This window comes from Trichomycterus rosablanca, chromosome 12, assembly GCF_030014385.1.
Source record: "Trichomycterus rosablanca isolate fTriRos1 chromosome 12, fTriRos1.hap1, whole genome shotgun sequence".
Classification (NCBI taxonomy): Eukaryota; Metazoa; Chordata; class Actinopteri; order Siluriformes; family Trichomycteridae; genus Trichomycterus; species Trichomycterus rosablanca.
Window position 1 is genome coordinate 7,961,173 of NC_085999.1, and position 20,922 is coordinate 7,982,094.

The 20,922-nt window shown below is 38.7% G+C and overlaps 1 protein-coding gene across 1 annotated transcript in view; it reads right to left on the reverse strand.

The window, feature by feature from the left end:
• Positions 1 to 8,685: 8,685 nt before the first annotated feature.
• agps (alkylglycerone phosphate synthase) overlaps positions 8,686 to 20,922 on the reverse strand; it is a 57,694-nt gene continuing 45,457 nt past the window's right edge. The window contains exons 19-20 of the mRNA XM_063006152.1: positions 20,636 to 20,693; positions 8,686 to 13,266 (exon numbers count right to left, since the gene is read on the reverse strand). Coding sequence (XP_062862222.1) covers positions 13,145 to 13,266; positions 20,636 to 20,693 — 180 coding nt within the window. The 3' untranslated portion in view covers positions 8,686 to 13,144. The remainder of the gene's footprint in view (positions 13,267 to 20,635; positions 20,694 to 20,922) is intronic.

Genomic DNA, 20,922 nt, shown 5'->3' on the forward strand with positions numbered 1-20,922 from the left:
CTCCTGCTACCCATGACACGTCTCAACCTCTGACCTGCAACCCAGCGGCAGCGCTGTGCATGTGGGTTGTTTTGGCTCTGCTACGAGCTTCCGGCTGCTAGAGCGATGAGGGGCTCTGATCTCACAATGCCCCCTGCAGGCTGCATGTATGAACTCTCAGTATTGGAGAGTGTGCCTTCCAGGCAGCTGAGACTGAGCATTTCTGTTTGGCTGCGTAGTGTTGACTTCTGGATGTTTAGCATTGAAGGAGTCTCTGAGATTTGTCCTAGACTAAGGAAGAGAGAGTGTGTGGAGTTAGATGCTGCATTGTATTAGCTGGCCTGCTCTGCTAAGGATGGCTAGAATTGAGTGTTGCCTCTGTTTAACAGATTTATTCTTCTATACTTTTGCTTTAATCGTGGTGAATGAATATATTTTCAAAGGGGTGCTATCCTCTGTTTTCTATTGTACAAATTTATTTCATGAGAGCGGTACATCATTTGAGCTTTGTGACTTTGGGCTGTGATTTTCAGCTGATGTAATTCTTATTGGATCAGAGGTTTGCTGAGCTTCAAGGCTCACGGCGATGCTTGCGATGCAAATACGTACAATAGAGTGCTGCTATTGGTGCCTTGGTTTTAATCCTTTATGAAAGATGCATGCAGTCTTCTTCCAGTATTTCTTATTACCTTGAGACTATGTTTTGTATCATTAAGACTTGTGTAGCCGGTATGATGTTGTAAATTTCCTCCAGATTTGTTATGTTTATGGCTTCTATTTCAGTTTCATTTAATAACTCAGGCATGATGTAAAGGGTCCATGTGTTACCACAAAGCATTTACTTCAGCTTGCTTATCCAAATGTGCAGCTTTCCTTAATAGATTGAATCCAAATACTAGCCATAATATTCATGAACTGAGCTTTAGAAATGTGCTTAATCTGTTGAGTTCTTATCAGGCCTGTGCACAGTTTATATCACAAATAGTTACTTTTCTAAATCTGACACCTGTGCCTTTTTAGAGATTAAACCACATTATCTTTAAACTACAGCTAAGTGCAAAAGTTTGCAAAAAGCCAAGAAATCTAATTTACCAATAAAAATTTTTGGGGTACAACTTTAAGAATTTTAATGTGATGTTTTATACACTTTGGTTACATTCGTGACAGGACAGGTTATTACTGGTTACACAAGATTCATCAGTTCAAGTCTTTAATGTCAAACACAGTCGTAGACAATTTTGTATCTTCAAATCACCTCACTTGCATGTCTTTGGTTTGTGGGAGGAAACCGGAGCGCCTGGAGGAAACCCATACAGACACAGGGAGAGCACCACCCAGAAAGGACTCTAACCGTTCCACCTGTGAATCGAACCCAAGACCCTCTTGTGGTGGGGCGACAGCACTATTCCCACTGTCACTTTTTTGGGTACAACAACAAAGTTCTGCGCAATGGTCAATAAGAATGTTGATCCATTACAAAGCTAGTAAGCTAGTTATACAAAAACAGATAGGGTCATTAAAAACAGTTTGGGTTTTATGCTGAGTGTCTGTTTTGTCTTTTAAAGACAGAATATATTTCATCCAACCTCTCTATTGTTTACTGGACAATTGTTCTTGTATGTAAATATAACATTTAATGTGACGGCAATTAAACAGCACGAACACAGTTGCTATGTTTGGGGAAGGTGGTGCAGCCAAGCCATTGGGAGCACAAGATAAAAACAGGAGGGTTGTATCAGGAAGGGCATCCAATCTAAGAACTGTGCCAAGTCTGGTGTGCAGACCAGATCTGCTGTGGCAACCCCTAAATACAACCTCACTGAATTAAAACTGGCAAGGACTAGAAGCCAATTCTCACAAGCATACATGCAGGAATTGTAATTTATTATTATAAGATATAAAAAGAAAAGCTTGAAGAACAGATAGCTAGATATTTTTTTTTTCACTTTAGACACTGGTAAAACTAAATCCTAAACTCCAGCCGATGGTCGGACAATTGTTCTTGTATCTATGTAAATATAAGGTTTAATGTAACGGGGGATACAAACTTTTGCACTCAACTGTATAATATGAATGTTGACATAAACATTGGTCAGATATAATGTATAAATTATTTTTCTGGTCCTCAGGAGAACATGATTTACACATTAACTTAACTGAAAAAAAGAAATTGAACAAAAAACACAGAATTTTACAGTTTCTTCCTAATTAAACTCAGGACTATGTCTGATTGTGAGACAGTGTCTGGTTGTATCTGAAGGAATGGGATAAAGTACAAAAAGCCAGTTACTACAGCTGCAACCTCAGCGTTACAGGTTACCAGCCAATCAAGTGTATGGTAGAGTTTTAAAAGAACACTCTATTACCTGGATTTCTGCATTAATACTAGATTTTAGTCAGAATAATAAACATATTGTGTGTATTAATTATTCATTTACAGTCCAGTCTTCTGCTAAATTTCTGTTTGAATTTATAGCTCAATGTCTGCGAACTTGAAGGTCTGTAGGTCTTGAAGGCCTGAAGGTATTACAGTTGGCCAACTCATAATGCTTCACAGCTGAGGTTTTGTACAGTACCCTTTCCCTTAAAAAAACGCTATTATCTCTGTTACGTTTCAACAGAACACTGTCATACAACATCCTGCTTCTTTAATAGAGCAGTTTTCTCAGTGGAGTCTTCTTAATAAATCTTCCAAGGTCCTCTAAAAAATTCAGTCCTTTGGGAGGAGGAGACTTTGTGTGCCTGTTTTATGGGGCACCTATATAATCATACTTTGACACCTGACTTGTTAGCTCAGAAGTTTACATACTTTATACAGACTGGTCTGTAAATGATTAAGCAGCTTGGTTCAAAAAAGGTATGCAGTTTATTATTTTAAGCACAATATGTTAGTCTTTTATTAATACTAAGATCAATATCAGGGGCAGCACAATGGCACCGTGGATAATGTAGAAGTCGAGTAGTAACAGGGGTCCTGAGAATCTGGGTCCAATCCTGACCCTCTGTATTTGCCAAAATATTCACTAGGTGAATCAACTTCATTAAATAGGCCCTAGTTCTGAGTAAAAGTGAATTTGCCCTGTCCAGTGTGTATTTCTACATTGTGTGAAGGGTATCCAGGTGGCACCAGACCAACCACGACCCTGTCCAAGATAAAGCCGCTAATGAAAATAAATGAATGAGTAAAAGGACGATTGATAAAAGGAAACTTGACCAAATTCTGTGAAACGTACGCAGAAATCCAGGACATTTTTTCCCCGCAACTGCAGAAAGCACAATAACATGTTATTTTAGCCAAACTGCGACTAACCCAGGATAATACAGGCCAAATAAATGATCAGCAAACCTGCAGAGTTAATAAACTCTTCACATTTGAAATCACACATTCATAATATTTATTAATATTGCAAGTCGTGTCATTCAGGCTCAGCTGCAGTTGTGTTTAATCATCTACTAGACTGTTGTTCACCATACAGCTGCCTGATCAGGTCTGACTTTACACAGATTAATATGTATAGTTTTTAAAATCTCTTGCTGATGAAATACTATACATAATTAAATACAGACTATAGAGAGTATTACAGAGGAAGCAAGTCTACCTTACCCTGCAGGAGAAGAACACTGGAAAGAGCCTCCAGTCCCTTACACGTACATCACTACTAGGTGTAGAATCTATAATTCTCACACACTAGCTTGTTATTAACAATCACCAAAAGATTCTTATTCGCTTAGTGTGTGTTTGCTTTGAAACAGTTTGTTGTAGCTGTTTTGTGATAGCTGGTTTAAACAGTTCGAACCGTGTTGTGGTATTGTGAGAGTGGAGACTGAAGCATCGCTGTGCTCTGTGTGGCATGGGGAACAACGGAAATAACATGCCAACTGATAAAAAGGCAAATTTAGCTGCATGAGGTAATAACTGCTCTAGATGTAGCAATTAAAATGACAATTTAATGGCCGCTATTACTGAGATTTATATTTTCATCAAGTTTAATTTAATGTATGCATGAATGATGATTTTTGCATCACGGTGGGGAAAATGCTCTCTTGCTATGTGCTCTGTAAAATATTTTTTTTCAGATGACTTATGCTTTTGGGTGACTGTAATTATGATTCTGTTAGTCTGTGAGGTCCTTTCATTTTCTGCCCATTTTTTGTTTCTTTTTAAAGGACAGTGAAACTGAAGGTGTATTTTAAAGCATGTTATTCAGAATTGTGTTCAGTTGAATTCAAATAAACGTGCTGCTACTAAACTGGCCTGTTGTTGGTTTGTGCCAATAAATGATCATCTGGTGCTGTGTGTATACAGATAGTGGACAAAATGTAGACTAAACATTAAATGTAGACTAAACATAAAATGTAGACTAAACATAAATGCTAGACTAAACATAAAATGTAGACTAAACATAAACGGTAGACTAAACATAAAATGTAGACTAAACATAAATGCTAGACTAAACATAAAATGTAGACTAAACATAAACATAGACTAAACATAAAATGTAGACTAAACATAAATGCTAGACAACATAAAATGTAGACTAAACATAAACATAGACTAAACATAAAATGTAGACTAAACATAAAATGTAGACTAAACATAAACATAGACTAAACATAAAATGTAGACTAAACATAAATGCTAGACTTAACATAAAATGCACACTAAACATAAATGGTACACTAAACATAAATGGTACACTAAACATAAATGGTAGACTAAACAAACATAAAAGTTAGACATAAACATTCTTTATAAAACAATATTTTAATTTTACTTGCCAATTATTTTAAGTTACTTTAGTTTGAGAGCTTGAACAATAGTGATACTGCTTTATTACAGTGTACATTGTCTATTTTGTTATAAAGGTATATTATTACATTCTTTTAAATGGCTGTGTGTAATATTCTCTGAGTTTAATGCCATGTCAGGATGTTCATTGTATTGATTAACTGGAAGAGTGTCTTGAGATATGCCTGGTTATGCCAGGCTATACATGCACAAACATTATCAGTAAAGAGGAAACGTGGTTACAGGTCAAACCTCTACGACTGGGATGGCTGGCAACTTACAAAAAAGCTGTTTAACAAAAAGCCACAAAAATAATCACAGAACCACAGAGCTGGAATACATAGTAGGACTGGCAACCACAAACCTTTTGTAATTAGGTCCAATGGTTAAATAAGTCCAGTGATCAGAATGAATAATTTACATTAAGAAAAGACAAAACGTGGAACCTAAGAAAGTTTGCTTTCAACTGTTAATGACATAATTCATATTGTTGTGGGCAACCATCTGATAAAATTAACCATGTTTGCTTTGCAGGGTTATATAGCAGCCAACCAATATTAAGTAATTTTACAGGAAACAATGCACGTTGTGATGAGAACCTTTTTTTAGATTTAAGAATTATAATGCCCTTACTTGCTAATATAATAAAGTGGCCGTCTTTGGTCAATAGATCGGATTATCAGAGGTTCAGGAGTAGTGTACAGACTGCAGTAGATTTAAAATTTTGAAAGAACTGCTCCCTGTGTTTTAATTAGCAGTGAGCTCCTGCTCAACACTGACCCTGTGTGGATAAACAATGAATTGCAAAGTTGAATACTTGTAACTAAGGGGCAGTTGTAAAAGTTCCTTTATAGGAATTGTTCTCAAATTGGGGTCTCATCTCAAAGGGCCTGCAATACTCAGTTACGTGGTTTTAATTTTACCTTATTTTTTTAGATATTATTATATTTTAATGACATGATTTATACGTCATTAAAATAAAACACTGTACAGTATGAAGTGCAGTGGAAGCTCAGTGGTTAAGGTGCTGAAGTAGTGATCAAGCCCACCACAGCCGAATTGCCAATGCTGGGCCCCCGAGCAAGGCCCTTAACCCTCAATTGTTTAAACTGTATTCTGTCATAATTGTAAGCTTTGGATCTTTGGAAATCGTCCGCTAAATGTCGTAAATGTAAATGTACTAACAATTATTAAAGTAACTAGTTATTTTTTAGTTACTATGAGGTTAATAGCCAAGCCAACTAAACTACAATTAAAACAAGATATAAACATAATTCTGTTTCACTTTTTTACGCAAGTCACATGACTTGAGTTCAGAAGAATTTGGTGTAATACAGGGCTGTATAAATGTTTAATATATTTATATACATACATACACCAATGAGGCATAACATTATGACCACCTTTCTAATATTGTGTTGGTCCCCCTTTTGCTGCCAAAGCAGTCCTGCAACTGCGATGCACTGTGTATTCCAATTTGAGCTACAGTAGCTCGTCTGTTAGATTGGACCACATGGACCAGCCTTCGCTCCCCATGTGCATCAGTGAGCCTTGGCCGCCCATGACCCTGTCACCGGTTTACCACTGTTCTTTCCTTGGACCACTTTTGATAGATGCTGACCACTGCAGCCCGGGAACACCCCAAAAGAGCTGATATCTTGTCAAACACGGTCAAATCCTTACGCTTGCCCATTTTTCCTGATTCTATCACATCAACTTTAAGGGTAAAATGTTCACTTGCTGCCTAATATATCCCAATTAATAACAGGTGCCGTGATGAAGAGATAATTAGTGTTATTCACTTCACCTGTCAGTGGTCATAATGTTATGCCTTGTCGATGTGTGTGTGTATATATATATATATATATATACAGTGTATCACAAAAGTGAGTACACCCCTCACATTTCTGCAAATATTTCATTATATATTTTCATGGGACAACACTATAGACATGAAACTTGGATATAACTTAGAGTAGTCAGTGTACAGCTTGTATAGCAGTGTAGATTTACTGTCTTCTGAAAATAACTCAACACACAGCCATTAATGTCTAAATAGCTGGCAACATAAGTGAGTACACCCCACAGTGAACATGTCCAAATTGTGCCCAAATGTGTCGTTGTCCCTCCCTGGTGTCATGTGTCAAGGTCCCAGGTGTAAATGGGGAGAAGGGCTGTTAAATTTGGTGTTTTGGGTACAATTCTCTCATACTGGCCACTGGATATTCAACATGGCACCTCATGGCAAAGAACTCTCTGAGGATGTGAGAAATAGAATTGTTGCTCTCCACAAAGATGGCCTGGGCTATAAGAAGATTGCTAACACCCTGAAACTGAGCTACAGCATGGTGGCCAAGGTCATACAGCGGTTTTCCAGGACAGGTTCCACTCGGAACAGGCTTCGCCAGGGTCGACCAAAGAAGTTGAGTCCACGTGTTCGGCGTCATATCCAGAGGTTGGCTTTAATAAATAGACACATGAGTGCTGCCAGCATTGCTGCAGAGGTTGAAGACGTGGGAGGTCAGCCTGTCAGTGCTCAGACCATACGCCGCACACTGCATCAACTCGGTCTGCATGGTCGTCATCCCAGAAGGAAGCTGACGCACAAGAAAGCCAGCAAACAGTTTGCTGAAAACAAGCAGTCCAAGAACATGGATTACTGGAATGCCCTGTGGTCTGACGAGACCAAGATAAACTTATTTGGCTCAGATGGTGTCCAGCATGTGTGGCGGCGCCCTGGTGAGAAGTACCAAGACAACTGTATCTTGCCTACAGTCAAGCATAGTGGTGGTAGCATCATGGTCTTGGGCTGCATGAGTGTTGCTGGCACTGGGGAGCTGCAGTTCATTGAGGGAAACATGAATTCCAACATGTACTGTGACATTCTGAAACAGAGCATGATCCCCTCCCTTCGAAAACTGGATAACGACCCCAAACACAACCTCCAAGATGACAACTGCCTTGCTGAGGAAGCTGAAGGTAAAGGTGATGGACTAAACCCAATTGAGCACCTGTGGCGCATCCTCATGTGGAAGGTGGAGGAGTTCAAGGTGTCTAACATCCACCAGCTCCGTGATGTCATCATGGAGGAGTGGAAGAGGATTCCAGTAGCAACCTGTGCAGCTCTGGTGAATTCCATGCCCAGGAGGGTTAAGGCAGTGCTGGATAATAATGGTGGTCACACAAAATATTGACACTTTGGGCACAATTTGGACATGTTCACTGTGGGGTGTACTCACTTATGTTGCCAGCCATTTAGACATTAATGGCTGTGTGTTGAGTTATTTTCAGAAGACAGTAAATCTACACTGCTATACAAGTTGTACACTGACTACTCTAAGTTATATCCAAGTTTTATGTCTATAGTGTTGTCCCATGAAAAGATATAATGAAATATTTGCAGAAATGTGAGGGGTGTACTCACTTTTGTGATACACTGTATATATATATATATATATATATATATACAGATATCATAGGATTAATTTGTCACCTTCAAGCATCATATTACACATTGATACTCTAATTGGATTTGAGTTAAAAAAATAAAAAAGTCCATAGATATCATTTATCAGTGTTAACATTTATCTTTCTGCTAAACCTGAGCATAATTTACAGCTTGTTTGCACTGCACACTGATCATCACTGAGGCTCTCTGTTTTGGGCCTGAAGAAAGTGACTGAAGAGACCAGAAGTGAGTAACCAGCTTCGACGTTCCGTTGACCTCGAGCGGAGAGATGTGGGTGTTACAGGAAGCCCTTCTGACCTGTGCTGTTATAGCTCAGAATGTATCTACATCGCAGTGAAGTGTACAGAACTACTGTTCAACTGTTCAACCTCACACCTCATTATTCATCAAACAAGAACAAAATGTTAGTGTCAAGTTCAATAATGTTTTCAAACAGAACAGAAAACACTTTCCTTTTTTAATTGTTATTTTATTGCACAAACAGCACTGATGAATAAAACACCATGTTAAACACGTTACCAAAAAAAACATCATAGGAGCAGCCAGGACTTTTGCAGGGGGTGAACTGGCAGTAACAGACCGCTGTGAGTGACCTCAGAAAATGTTTACAGGATGAGCAAGGCCAACATTTCCTTCAATCGTCGTTTCACAGAGAAATTGACTTCTGTCCCAAAACTAACCACTGAATTTTTATATATAATTTATGCAAGGGACAGTAAAAACATGATGCCTACATTTACAGGATGGGTGGTTGGTCTACAAGATACAAGACTGACATACAATACACAGACGAAAAAAAAGAGAAATTTGACATTAGTAACATTGCATCCTTGGCAGTGATTATACTTGCTGTTAACTGTGCATACACATGCTGTAATAAACCCGTTTACAGTGAAGAAACTGGAGCGCAATGTGACGTCAATGTCAGCCTCACATCAAACTAACTACAGCTATAGTTATTGTGATATCTAACACTGATCTTCAGTAACTGATACATTTCTAAAAAATATATTATAGTGATTAACGTATCTGCTAACTGGTGATTAACGTTTACACTAGAAGGCCACTCATTAGGCTTTGAAAGCAATTCAGTGTTAAAAGATCAATTGACAAAGGTTAAAAACAGTCATGGACAATTTTGAATATCCAATTCATTTCACTTGCACATCTTTGGACTGTAGGAGGAAACCGGAGCTCCCAGAGGAAACCCATACAGACATGGGGAGAACATGCAAACTTCATACAGAAAGGACCCGGACTGCTCCACCTTGGAATCGAACCCAGGACCTTGCTGTGAGGAAACAGTGATACCCACTGAGCCACCGTTCCACCGCTCATTATGGTAAGGTAACCTTTTAGTACATTTGTTTATACAGCCAATGTTTGTTTCTGTGGCTAAGCCCCAAATGTGGTCTCCACCAAGCATAGAGTGCACTACATAGTTGGGAGACTCATATATTGTTATATTGTGACCATGAAGAGAGCGTGTGTAGTGAAAAGTAAGCAATTTCGGATTAGGCATAGATATTGTTTGGACGTTCCTGCATGTAGTTGAATTAACTAGGTTAATAATGACAAATATTACAGCATCTTTAGAATATAATGCATATATTAGTAAATGTCTTGTCTTATATAATTCTTAGTACATCGTACTGTAAATAGTTTAGGTTTTATCACCACAAGTGCTTCTTTTATTTTTAAATTGGATCCTGTATGAGTAATGCATATAGGATCCAGTGGTAAGGGACAGTGGTAGCCTAGTGGGTAGAGCTTTGGGCTATCAACCGGATGATTGGCGGTTCAAAACCAGGCTATGCAGCCACTGTTGGGTCCTTGAGCAAGGCCCTTAGCCCTGTCTGCTCCAGGGGCACCAAACGATGGCTGACCCTGCGCTCTGACCACAGCTTCCAAACAAGCTGCGATATGCGAAGAAAGAATTTCATTGTACTGTACATCTGTGTACGTATATATGACAAATACAAGATTTCTATATATCTTATATCTATAATGTGATAACTGAATACATTTGTAAGTACATTTTTACTTGATTAAGGATTTTTGTCCACTCACCAGCTCTACATATTTTCAATTTTCAAAAAACAGTGAAGTTTGTGAAAACTGGGATTTGTCCAGTTATATTAAATTAAATGTAATTTACAAAATATGCTCACAGCACATTTGCAATAGCATAAAAGTTAGCACTTTGAGACAGAGCTGTAGTTGGTTTGACAATGTGCTGAAAATTCCTAAAGATGTATTATTACACAGAGAAAAAACTGCTTACTATCCGTTATTTTATATGCCGATTGTTTTCTTTCTTTCTGATGAACTAACCTAATGAGTGGCTACTTTGTGTATTTCTAATACAGTATATAATGAATACAACCCATTAGGTAAAATCTCACTGGTTAAACCAACACGCAGCTACAGCATATAGAATCATAAACAGTAAGCAGGTCAGTGACGCTTCAGTCACAGATGTGTGTAAAAGAATACACAGTTACTCAGCAAGTATAAGCACTGCTTTACTCTAGCACCATACAGCTGTAAAGCATAATGTTGAAAACCTTTAGTTCAGCTTAACAAAATATATATATAAAAGAAAATCAGACAGAAATCCAATACAGTCATGAACTAAATCCTGACAGAAAAGTAAATCCTCAGTAACTCTTCAGAAACACTGACAGATATCAGAAGTTCCTGATGAATTCAGGGAAACAGGCACCCATTAAAATGGAACTAAATATCCACATCGTTTAAATAATTACTAGATAAAGCCATTCCGTTTCTAACATGTACATATCTGTGTAAAAATCTCTGGCTTGTTGCATATGTTGTGTTAAATTAAAAAATATTACAATTTATCATGGTAATTCTTTGATGAAACAAATATTTGCATGTGGTCCATTTATTCATAACACATACATTAGTACATTAGTACATTAATACAACGGACCGATGGAAAGCCTTTGGTAGAGGAACAGGGGAATCAAAATCAACCTTCATGATGAAACACTAACAAATTGAAGTCTATCCAAGGACACATGATGACACATGGTGCAAAGATGGAAAGATCAGCAGCCTACGAGACGCCACCGTGCCAGTTTGTACCCGTGTTTCCACCAGTTCACACTGAACAGAAACACCAATACAAACCTTTAAAACATGGTGCAGGGATTTAGGTGAGGCATAGTACGTAGGAAAAGACCCTGGCGAAACAGTTCAGACTGTTAGAAAAGGCAAAAGGTAGCTTGTGAGCAACTGCAGAGATACAAAGGAGCCGTATAAAATGACAGGGGCAGTTCGAATGGAGTCCTTCTTCAAAAAGGCAAAGGGCAAAGGAAGGCAAGGTCATCACACACACAGAGACAGACAGAAAAAGAAGGCACACTGCTTCTGAAAGCGTAATTCAGTCGTGTCACACACCAGTTACACGTTACATACAAACATTTAATATATCAAAAGAGTGATCAGTGAGAAAGATCAGTGAGAAATGAGCGAGATTGGTGAGAAATGTTGGCAGAATGGCAGGTGAACAAACGTCTTTGTTATGTAATCGGCTTTTCAACACCATTTCCTTGATCCAAGTTTCTATCAGTTTTGTAACAGGATCTGTGAGACTGACAGTAGGGAAATCAGACGTCACGCCCAAGGTTTTACAATACATAAAAAATTACATAAAAAACTGCAGGACAGACGAGAAGTAAAAGATTGATGAGACAAAAATTACCGGAAGCACAAAGTCTTTAGCTGAGTTATACAGTCGATCAGTAGTGCACAACCGGGGGCAGATTCAGCAGTTTGGTGATTAGACCATGACACCTACTTAACACTGAGGTACTGTAAGAATTTAGGAGATTGTTTAGCATTCGCCACAATTTATTCAAATGGGATTTACACACTGTCAGAAAGTATAGTTGATTGGCGTTAGTATTCTGAGTCATGGACAAAATTTTCCTGCTTCAGACTTGTAATTATGTGATCAGTTTAGGAGGTCCTGCCACTGGAGGGTGCAGCTGCCTGTTAAAAGGGGCCTGTAGGGCTTCCTGTCGCCCTCTGCTCTCGGACACGTCTTCATTATTTGTCCATTTAAACTGTATAAGTTTCAGCCTCCCAAAACCAAACTGCAAGAAGAGTCAAGCTACTTGAGCAGCCAGTTTGGGACAGCTTTCTAAGGGCTGGAGAGTAAAGATTGTATGCACTTCAACTTAGAACTGCCTGAATGTTATAAACAAGAAGGGTAAGTTATATTTGTATAAATCCAAGTATCCTAGCTTGGATCTAAAAATGAATGTCTAGCATTAGATCTTTAATATTAATAAGGAATTAATATCTAAGAATTTTCCAGTTGTTGGTGGGCTAAGGGCTGGAAAAGGAGAATTGCTAATGTCATGTGACCTCCAATGTGGGACATCTTTTTGTTTTGTAACTATAGAATCTGCTTTTTAAAATATTCACACCATTACTATCTACAACTACTGCTTCATTCTGGTCAGAGTTGCGGTGGATATAGTGCCACCTGAAAAGTCAAACAAGGTGCCTATTGCAGGGCAGTAGAAACTCAACCAATTTTATCGAGTAATGAGAAAAACACCCACCCCCATCGTGAAAAACAAAAACGACACTCACTATTAGGGGCAATTTAATCATGAATCAATTTAGTCAAGTGTAACATAATGTGTTCAGTTGGAAAAAAAAAAAATCACCAAACTGTGCTGGACTCCCCCACCAGGGTTCAGAGTTGTGCCCCCAAGCAAGTAAGTGTCAGAACCAAAGCTTTCAATCAAAGCCTGAAAAATAAATCGCTTCTCGTTTGGCTTACAAAATTTTAGCGTGTATTATGCCATAAATCTAAAAGAAGTTGATATGGTTAGAAAAAACAGTGAATAGGCTTTTAAAATGTTGAATTACAGGAGGTTCCTATTGCCGAATATATTTTTGGGGTCCACATACTCCTTTACGGACTTGAGCATTCCCATACCCACTGTGGAGACGGCCTCCCTCATCCACTCCTTCCGCAGTTTGCCCACTGAAAAAGGAAAATAAAAAGAGAGAGAGAGAAAAAAAAGAGGAAAAACACGTTTTATTATTTGTATATTATTTTTTTCTTTTGTTTCCTGGAAATTCTGAAATGCATTTGATTATTGTCAAGCATTACGATTATATTTTTGCACATTCACCAAAGTAAGGTAAGCAAAAGGGTAAAGTGATAAACCTGTATTTACTTATAATAATCAAATTCCATTTAAATGTTTGTATTAACTTCATTATACTTATAAACATGTTAATGTAATTAGGTTTCATAATCATGAGACTTCTAATTCTCTAAAAAAAATTACAAAACTACAGTTTTTTCCCCCTTTTCTTCTGATTTTATTAGCGCGTCCAATTTGTACCCAATTGTGTTATGCTTCCTCTCTACTGGTGCTGACCCTGCCCCAACTGAGGAGAGCGAACTGACACGCCACCTCCGACACGTGTGCAGTAGCCGACTGCATCTTTTTACCTGCATGAGGCAAGTTCATATGCGGATCAGCCTTGTTCACGGAAAGCCACACCCTGATCAACTCATTATTCCTCCACTGTGTGCAGACGCCATCAGTCAGCCAGCAGAGGTCGTAATCAGAGGCAGACGGAGGTCCCTATCTGGCGTTTCCCTCCCTGTATGAACAACAGCCAATCGTTGTTTATGTGTCCGAGCTCTGGTGTGCTAGTTTATTTTACCGCTGCGCCACCTGAGCGGCCAGTTTTTTTTATAAAAATTGTGAAGGACTGTTTTAGTAGTAGCATGGCTAATTACTTTTATACTACAACAGCAGCAGTATTTAATACAACTATTACAATAGCGCTAACCAAACAAAAGAAGCTAATGAACTGAAGCTGTTGTTAATCCCTTTATGTAGAGTCAGTCCCTGCCACTCGCTAACCATGGTGCCTTTACTGACCATCGGTGCAAGTAAGTAAAAATGCTGTGTTTCAATCACTGCCTCTATCACTTCACTATTCCCTCTAGTCTAGACAATACGAAATTATTACAAACAGTGATTGAATAATCGAGTAAGCAAGTGTGCATGTGTGTTTGAAACAGTTAAGGACAGACACAAGACATTATTGCTGTAAAAAACTGAAAACATAACGTAAAAAATATTGCTGAAACTATTAGTAATATAGTATAACTATTATACAGTCGTGTATATCTGTGTTTATTTCCAATATCCATCATTTACACTCAATCCTTGACTTGTTTCTGTTCTCATCTGCCTTTTCTTTTGTGTATAAGTTAAATACTAAACACCACTTACACTATAATTAATCATTACGTAACACTATACAGCAGTTTCACCAGTGTGGCAGGGCACTGATCAGATACGATCGTCTGTGTCTGAGGAAGGGAAGGATGAATGAGAAATCGCCTCCTTGCTGCAGAGAGGACTCCTACTGTATGGTTGAGCCTGAGAGAGTAGCGTGGGGTCTGTACGTGTTGAGGCTTTCAGTAGAAAGTTGCCGCTGCCCAGTGCAAAGATGAAGCCTGCTGGTTCACATGTGTCAATGTAGTGCATCTGGCAGCAGTCACAGGGAGCGCACAGGAAAATTAAGTGTGTCCGAATTGGCACGATTGAAAATACGGAGGGAGAATTCAAAAATAAATCAATAAAGTAAATAAAAATTTACAGGGCACAAAAATTAAAAGACAAAATTAATTACATTTACTTCTTGTTGTTTTTTTACATTTGACTCTGCGTACGCATGAATACGAAAAAGAGAGAGGCAACGTGCATGTGGCAAATGCTAGCAGAGCATCAATCTTGTATGAGTGAATGAGTGAGAGAGTAAGCAGCGGGTGATGGATGTGTTTATGGGGGCTGGATCGCTGGTGAAATGCGCCTGAAACGCTGTGAGATGTTTTGCATGGTGTGATTTATGGAGAGCAGCAGACTATCAAACTCATTAAGTTGCCAGTGTTCCCTATGGAGGAAAGCTCGCTACGCTCCGTCTGCCTCCCTCACCCTCCGTCTCTCTTCTCTCTGCCTCCGCGGCTCTGACTGCGTTCTTGAAGCCTGTCAGTTTGTCCCTCGTTCTCGCTCTCGTATATTGGCATCACCTTGTCTCTGTCTGTTAAGCCCTTTCCTAACTAACCTTCTTGCTTATCATTACTGTCCATTACTGTTCTGGTGCAAAGTGCAATTGGCAAGCATGTAGATACACGCAGGGTCAAAACAAATCCTGTACCCACCCCTGTGGCACCAGCCTGGCTAATCGCACCATAGATCCACTGAATCTGGCTTGAGAAGCTGGAGTCAATCCAACTGTAAACCCTGCCATAGAAAATACTAGAAAAGATTTATCGATCTAAAATAATGGAATGTGTTCCAAAAAAAATCACGGCACAAATCACTTTTTATGAGCACTGCATGTACTGGCAATATTTTAACACATCAAATTTATTCCTTTTTAATTTGTAAATGTAAATAAATATTGATGTATACATATCTCTATATGGTAAGAAGATTTAATGATTATTTTAAAGCTGCACACACAGCACACACTTGTCCTAACCAGGTAACCGAAATTCATTAACTGTTGAGTTTAATTTCACTAAAATAATTGAGGGTGTTCCAAGGCATCAACACCATCACAGTGTTGCAAAGAATCACGGCACAAAATAATTTTTTGCGAGAACTGCATGTACTGGCAACTTTTTTTAATTTGTAAATGTAAATAAATATAGATTTATACATATCTCTGTCTGGTATGAAGATTTATTGATTATTTTAAAGCTACACACACAAAGCACACACTTATCCCAACCAGTTAACCACATTTAATTAACAGTTGGGTGTAATTTCACTAAAATAATAAAGTGTGTTTCAAGGCATCAACACCATCACAGAGTTGCAAAGAATCACAGAACAAAATCACTTTTTATGAGCACTGCATGTACTGGCAACACATGTTGTTTGTTTATTAGGTTTGTAACGTCATGTTTTACACTTTGGTTACATTCATGACAGAAACGGTTGTTACTCATTACACAAGATTCATCAGTTCACAGGGTTATATCAAACACAGTCATGGACAATCTAGTATCTCCAATTCACCTCACTTTTGGACTGTGGGAGGAAACCGGAGCACCTGGAGTAAACCCAAGCAGATGGGTTTAATTTCACTAGCCACACCCAGACACAACTGCTGCCAGACCTGCTGAATCTAAACATCACTGTCTGGAATATGGAAACTGTCTGGAATATGGAGCAGGGATGTTCTAATTCAAATAAAGATTCAAATACAGATTTGGCCTGTCTGCCAACATTTCAGCAAGACTGAAAACAACACAAAAAAAAGAAGCAGAGTAAAATAATAATTAAATAAACTTTTACACACTTTATTACATCTTGTAAACCACAGTGGGTAAAGAACTGCAGGTCTCACTTCCCTCAGTTAAAGTCAAGGTACACGATTCCAAAATAAGGAAGACCCTGAGCAAAAACAGCATGGCATAGCATCCATGGGGAGAGTTGCAATGCGCAAACCTCTGCTGAGATAATATTCTGTGAATTAGTGAATAAAAGGTGGAACTTTATGGAAGACATTTGTCTATAAGTCAAACATGAGGGTGGGAGTGTGATGATCTGGAGCTGTTTTGCTAATTGGTAGAACCACAAATTCTGCTCTCTATCAGAAATCCTAAGGCCACAACCAAAAAATTTACCCACACCAAAGACTGCACAGTCCCATTTACACTCTTAATAAAATAACGGCATAACTGTTGTTTTGATGTAATCAGATGAGGGCATTTATTTAAAAAATGGAGGACTTGAGGACAGGGTCACAACACTGCTGGTGACACCCAAATACAAACATGTATGCATATGCAAATGAAAACCAGGGAGGGGGAACGCTTCTCACACAATAGTCCAGCCTGCTGTTCCAGCCAACCAATCAGAATCCTCCAACAAGAAACAAAGTAGCCTGCTTTATGCAGTACTTCTTCTCTTGCTCGGTCCATCTCTCCCCCTGTCGTCACTATGCCTCGTTCCTCAGGGAGCGCAGGAGAAACAGAAGGTGGTGGGGCTGCATCATTGCCTCCATCACTGAGATAATTTACACATCTATCATGTCAGTTTCTCGCCATTCTCTTTCACTCTCATCGCTATCTATCTCACACAGCTCTGACCACACAGCTGGGGCAAACAAAACTGCACCGTCAGAGAGAGAGAGAGACGCTGAGGAGAGAAAACACTCCCTGAGGTGGAAAAATGTCAGAGTCTCAGTTAGGGCTCATAACCAAGCAGATGTGTGTGTGTAGGTTCAGTTTCACTGTTATTTAAAAGCAATCACTATCAGTTCAAACTTCTTCTCCTAACCCAGATATGTAACTAAAGAGTCATAACACCATGAGCCGAAACAAAAAAGATCATGTCTGAACCAGGCAGTAAGAAATTCTGGAGAAAAACATCAGTAAAAGAATATAAGAAGAAAGGATCCGAGTCACATTTGCACATTTAACAAAACACAAATCATTTAACTCTGGATATAAAGACTGGATTTTTCCATTTTTCCTTCCAATCTAGTCATTTCAAATTTCCGATTGTAAATCCACTGCTGCCAGCACAGCCCTCGAACTGATTAAGGAGTGCCTGATCACCACGTGTTCAGTTTGCAGCCACTTCTCATCACTTGCCAGTGTAGGGTTCCCACAAACAGCCGTAATGCATACAAGCTCCACGTGGCTCCCACTTTACTCGAACAAGCACCCGGACCAGTCTATGAGCTCGCACATGGCAGTGGCAGCAGGATTAGACCCTGTCAGACCTTCCCTCCCTCAAACACAGCCGAACTATGTTTGTATGAAAAAATATGTTTCATACGAAACTCCATGTGAATAAACTGTCAACACTGTCAGTCAATACTGTGTTTTTTTTTTTTTAAGTTCAGTGCTCAGTTATACAGTCGGCAGACAGCGGTTTTGCCATGTAACGTGAAAGAAGTGACGTGTGGTAACAAAGCACGAAACATTTACATTTGTCTTTACAATACAGCTACTAGAACACAGTAAGGAAAATCAGTGCTCACAAGCTACATGTATTTTTCTTTATTAATTTAATGAGAGTAAGAATATTAGCATTTACGACTTGTTATACTAAGAGTGACTAGGCTAAATGTTGCAATTTAAACTAACTGGTCTTTTAATATGAGTGTTTATAGTTTAGGAAATTGCATCAGCAAAGTTAATAAGAAAATGCTGTGGGCAAAACAAACATCAGTAATTTCAGGAGCACGAGTAGGCGGAGGTGGAATTTAAAAAACCTCCCACATACAGCGCTAGTCCAAAGATATAACAAACCCAAATGGAAGTAATAGAGTGGTTTAGTGTGTGTGTGTAAGAGTGCAGGATAGGGGTGGTTTAAGGTGGGTGTGTGTATGATAGGATGAGTTTAAAAGTGTAAATGTGTTTCTGTATTCATTGTTCTGACCTGAAGTAAACACAGGTTGGTAAAGTGTGTATTTCCTTTGTGTGCCCTTTCATCTCGGTGGCACAGACAACATCTGCTTTCACTGTCTGCCTCTCTCTGGCACTCTCTCTCACACACACACGTTCACAAACACACACCATTTGTCATGTTGTGATTGTGTGCAGACAAAGCAGGCTGTCGGCAGCTAGATAGCACTGTGCTACTGCTATTAATCACAATTACACAGGACGGCTCAAACACATACAACAATACACCGCATTCCAACCCCACACACACAACACACGGCAGCATAACTGAAAACGCTCACCAAAATACGCGCAGCATAACCAAAAACGCTCAACACACCGCAGAATAAAAAAACACACCGAAGCATACTGAAAACACACACCACAGCATACCAAAAACGCTCAACACACCGCAGAATAACAAAACACACCGAAGCATACTGAAAACACACACCGCAGCATACCAAAAACACTCGACACATTTACGTTTTTGGAATTTAGCAGACACTTTTATCCAAAGCGACCTACAGTACTGTGACAGTATATTGTCTAAGCAATTGAGGGTTAAGGGCCTTGCTCAAGGGCCCAACAGTGACAACCTGGCAGTGGTGGTGCTTGTACCAGCAACCTTTCGGTTTCTAGTCCAGTTCCTTAACCACTAGGTTACAACTGCTGTACACAGTATATCAGATGTATTCACCACAACACACTGCAGCATCCCGAAAACGTAGGTTACCCAACATACAGCACAGAATACCAAAAACACTCAAAACAACACAACGCAACATACCAAAAACACTCACAACAGTACATGATCCACCACAATTAATTTACACACCACAATCACAGTGCGCCACAACATGACACAATACACCACACGGTACACATTTTACCATGAGACGCCACAATACGTCACTGATATACATTCATTTAATGTCTTTTCTCATGGCTCCTTTATTTCAACACACATACGGCTAATAAAGCTTGTCGTGAAGTTGAGAAAGTTCAGTTCTCAAGTCAGTTCCTTAATCAGTTCCTAACAGAGTGAAGGAGGAGGTTGGGAGTGTGTGTGTGTTAATTACTTCATCCCTCTAACACATGAGACGCAAGTGCAAAATCATGAAGACAGACTGTGTTTGTGTGTTTGTGTGTGTGTGTGTGTGTGTTTAATGTGTGTGGTGATGTATGGTGAACAGCAGGTAGATTGTAATACAGATAAAGCCACAGTTTTGGCTGCAGCCCAAATCTTCATCAGACACAACAGAATCCTACCATGTTTGCTTAATATTAAAATATTGAAAATCCTACACTAAATCATCTAAGCTTTTTTAACAGGATTTAACATTTTACGTATATTATAAGCATGCTTGTACCTGCACTAATACATTTAATACATTATACACACTTCATAGCTATTAATGTTACAAAAATCGAATTTGTATAAACTAATTTTTAAAACAGATCCACATTTTTAAAACCACTTTTATTACCAAGAAAATAGCAGAGGGAGTAATAGTGTGTAATAAAAATGTTATCTTTTAAAATTAAATATCAGTATATTACCATGGTAAAGTGAATCAGCCAATTAACTGGTCAAATCAATTGTTTTTAAGCTCTGTAAAAGAGCCGATGAATCAAGAAGTCACTTTCGGTAATGCAACACTCTGTATAATCTTTTTTCCTTAACATACCAAAAATTAAGTGTTTTGTTAATAGTTGCTTTCTTAAAAATTGCCACATGAAATTTGAGGAAATCAGAATTTCACAGACAAAATGCATTTACAAAAAATACTTTAAAGCAGTTCTGTAATGTATTGTAATGTTCTATAACGTTTTGTAATATGCAATGAGCCTAAAGTTTTGAAACATAAAAACATGCCGAATTACTGTTTAATTTTAAGGTGTAGGAAAATGTTACCTCCATGGTGGTGACTCAGGCTTCCCCCATTGGCTAGAATCTCCTCTCGGGCTGCATGCTACACACAGAATAAACAAAGGAAAAGTATAGGTGGTGTTTACTATCAAGCCATAAACAAGTTTACACGATATAAAACATACACTGACTAGGCATAACATTATGACCACCTTCCTAATATTGTATTGGCCCCTTTTTTGCTGCAAAGACAGCCCTGCAACTGTGATCCACTGTGTATTCTGACTCTATCAGACTCTTTTCTATCAGAACCAGCATTCACTTTGAGCTAC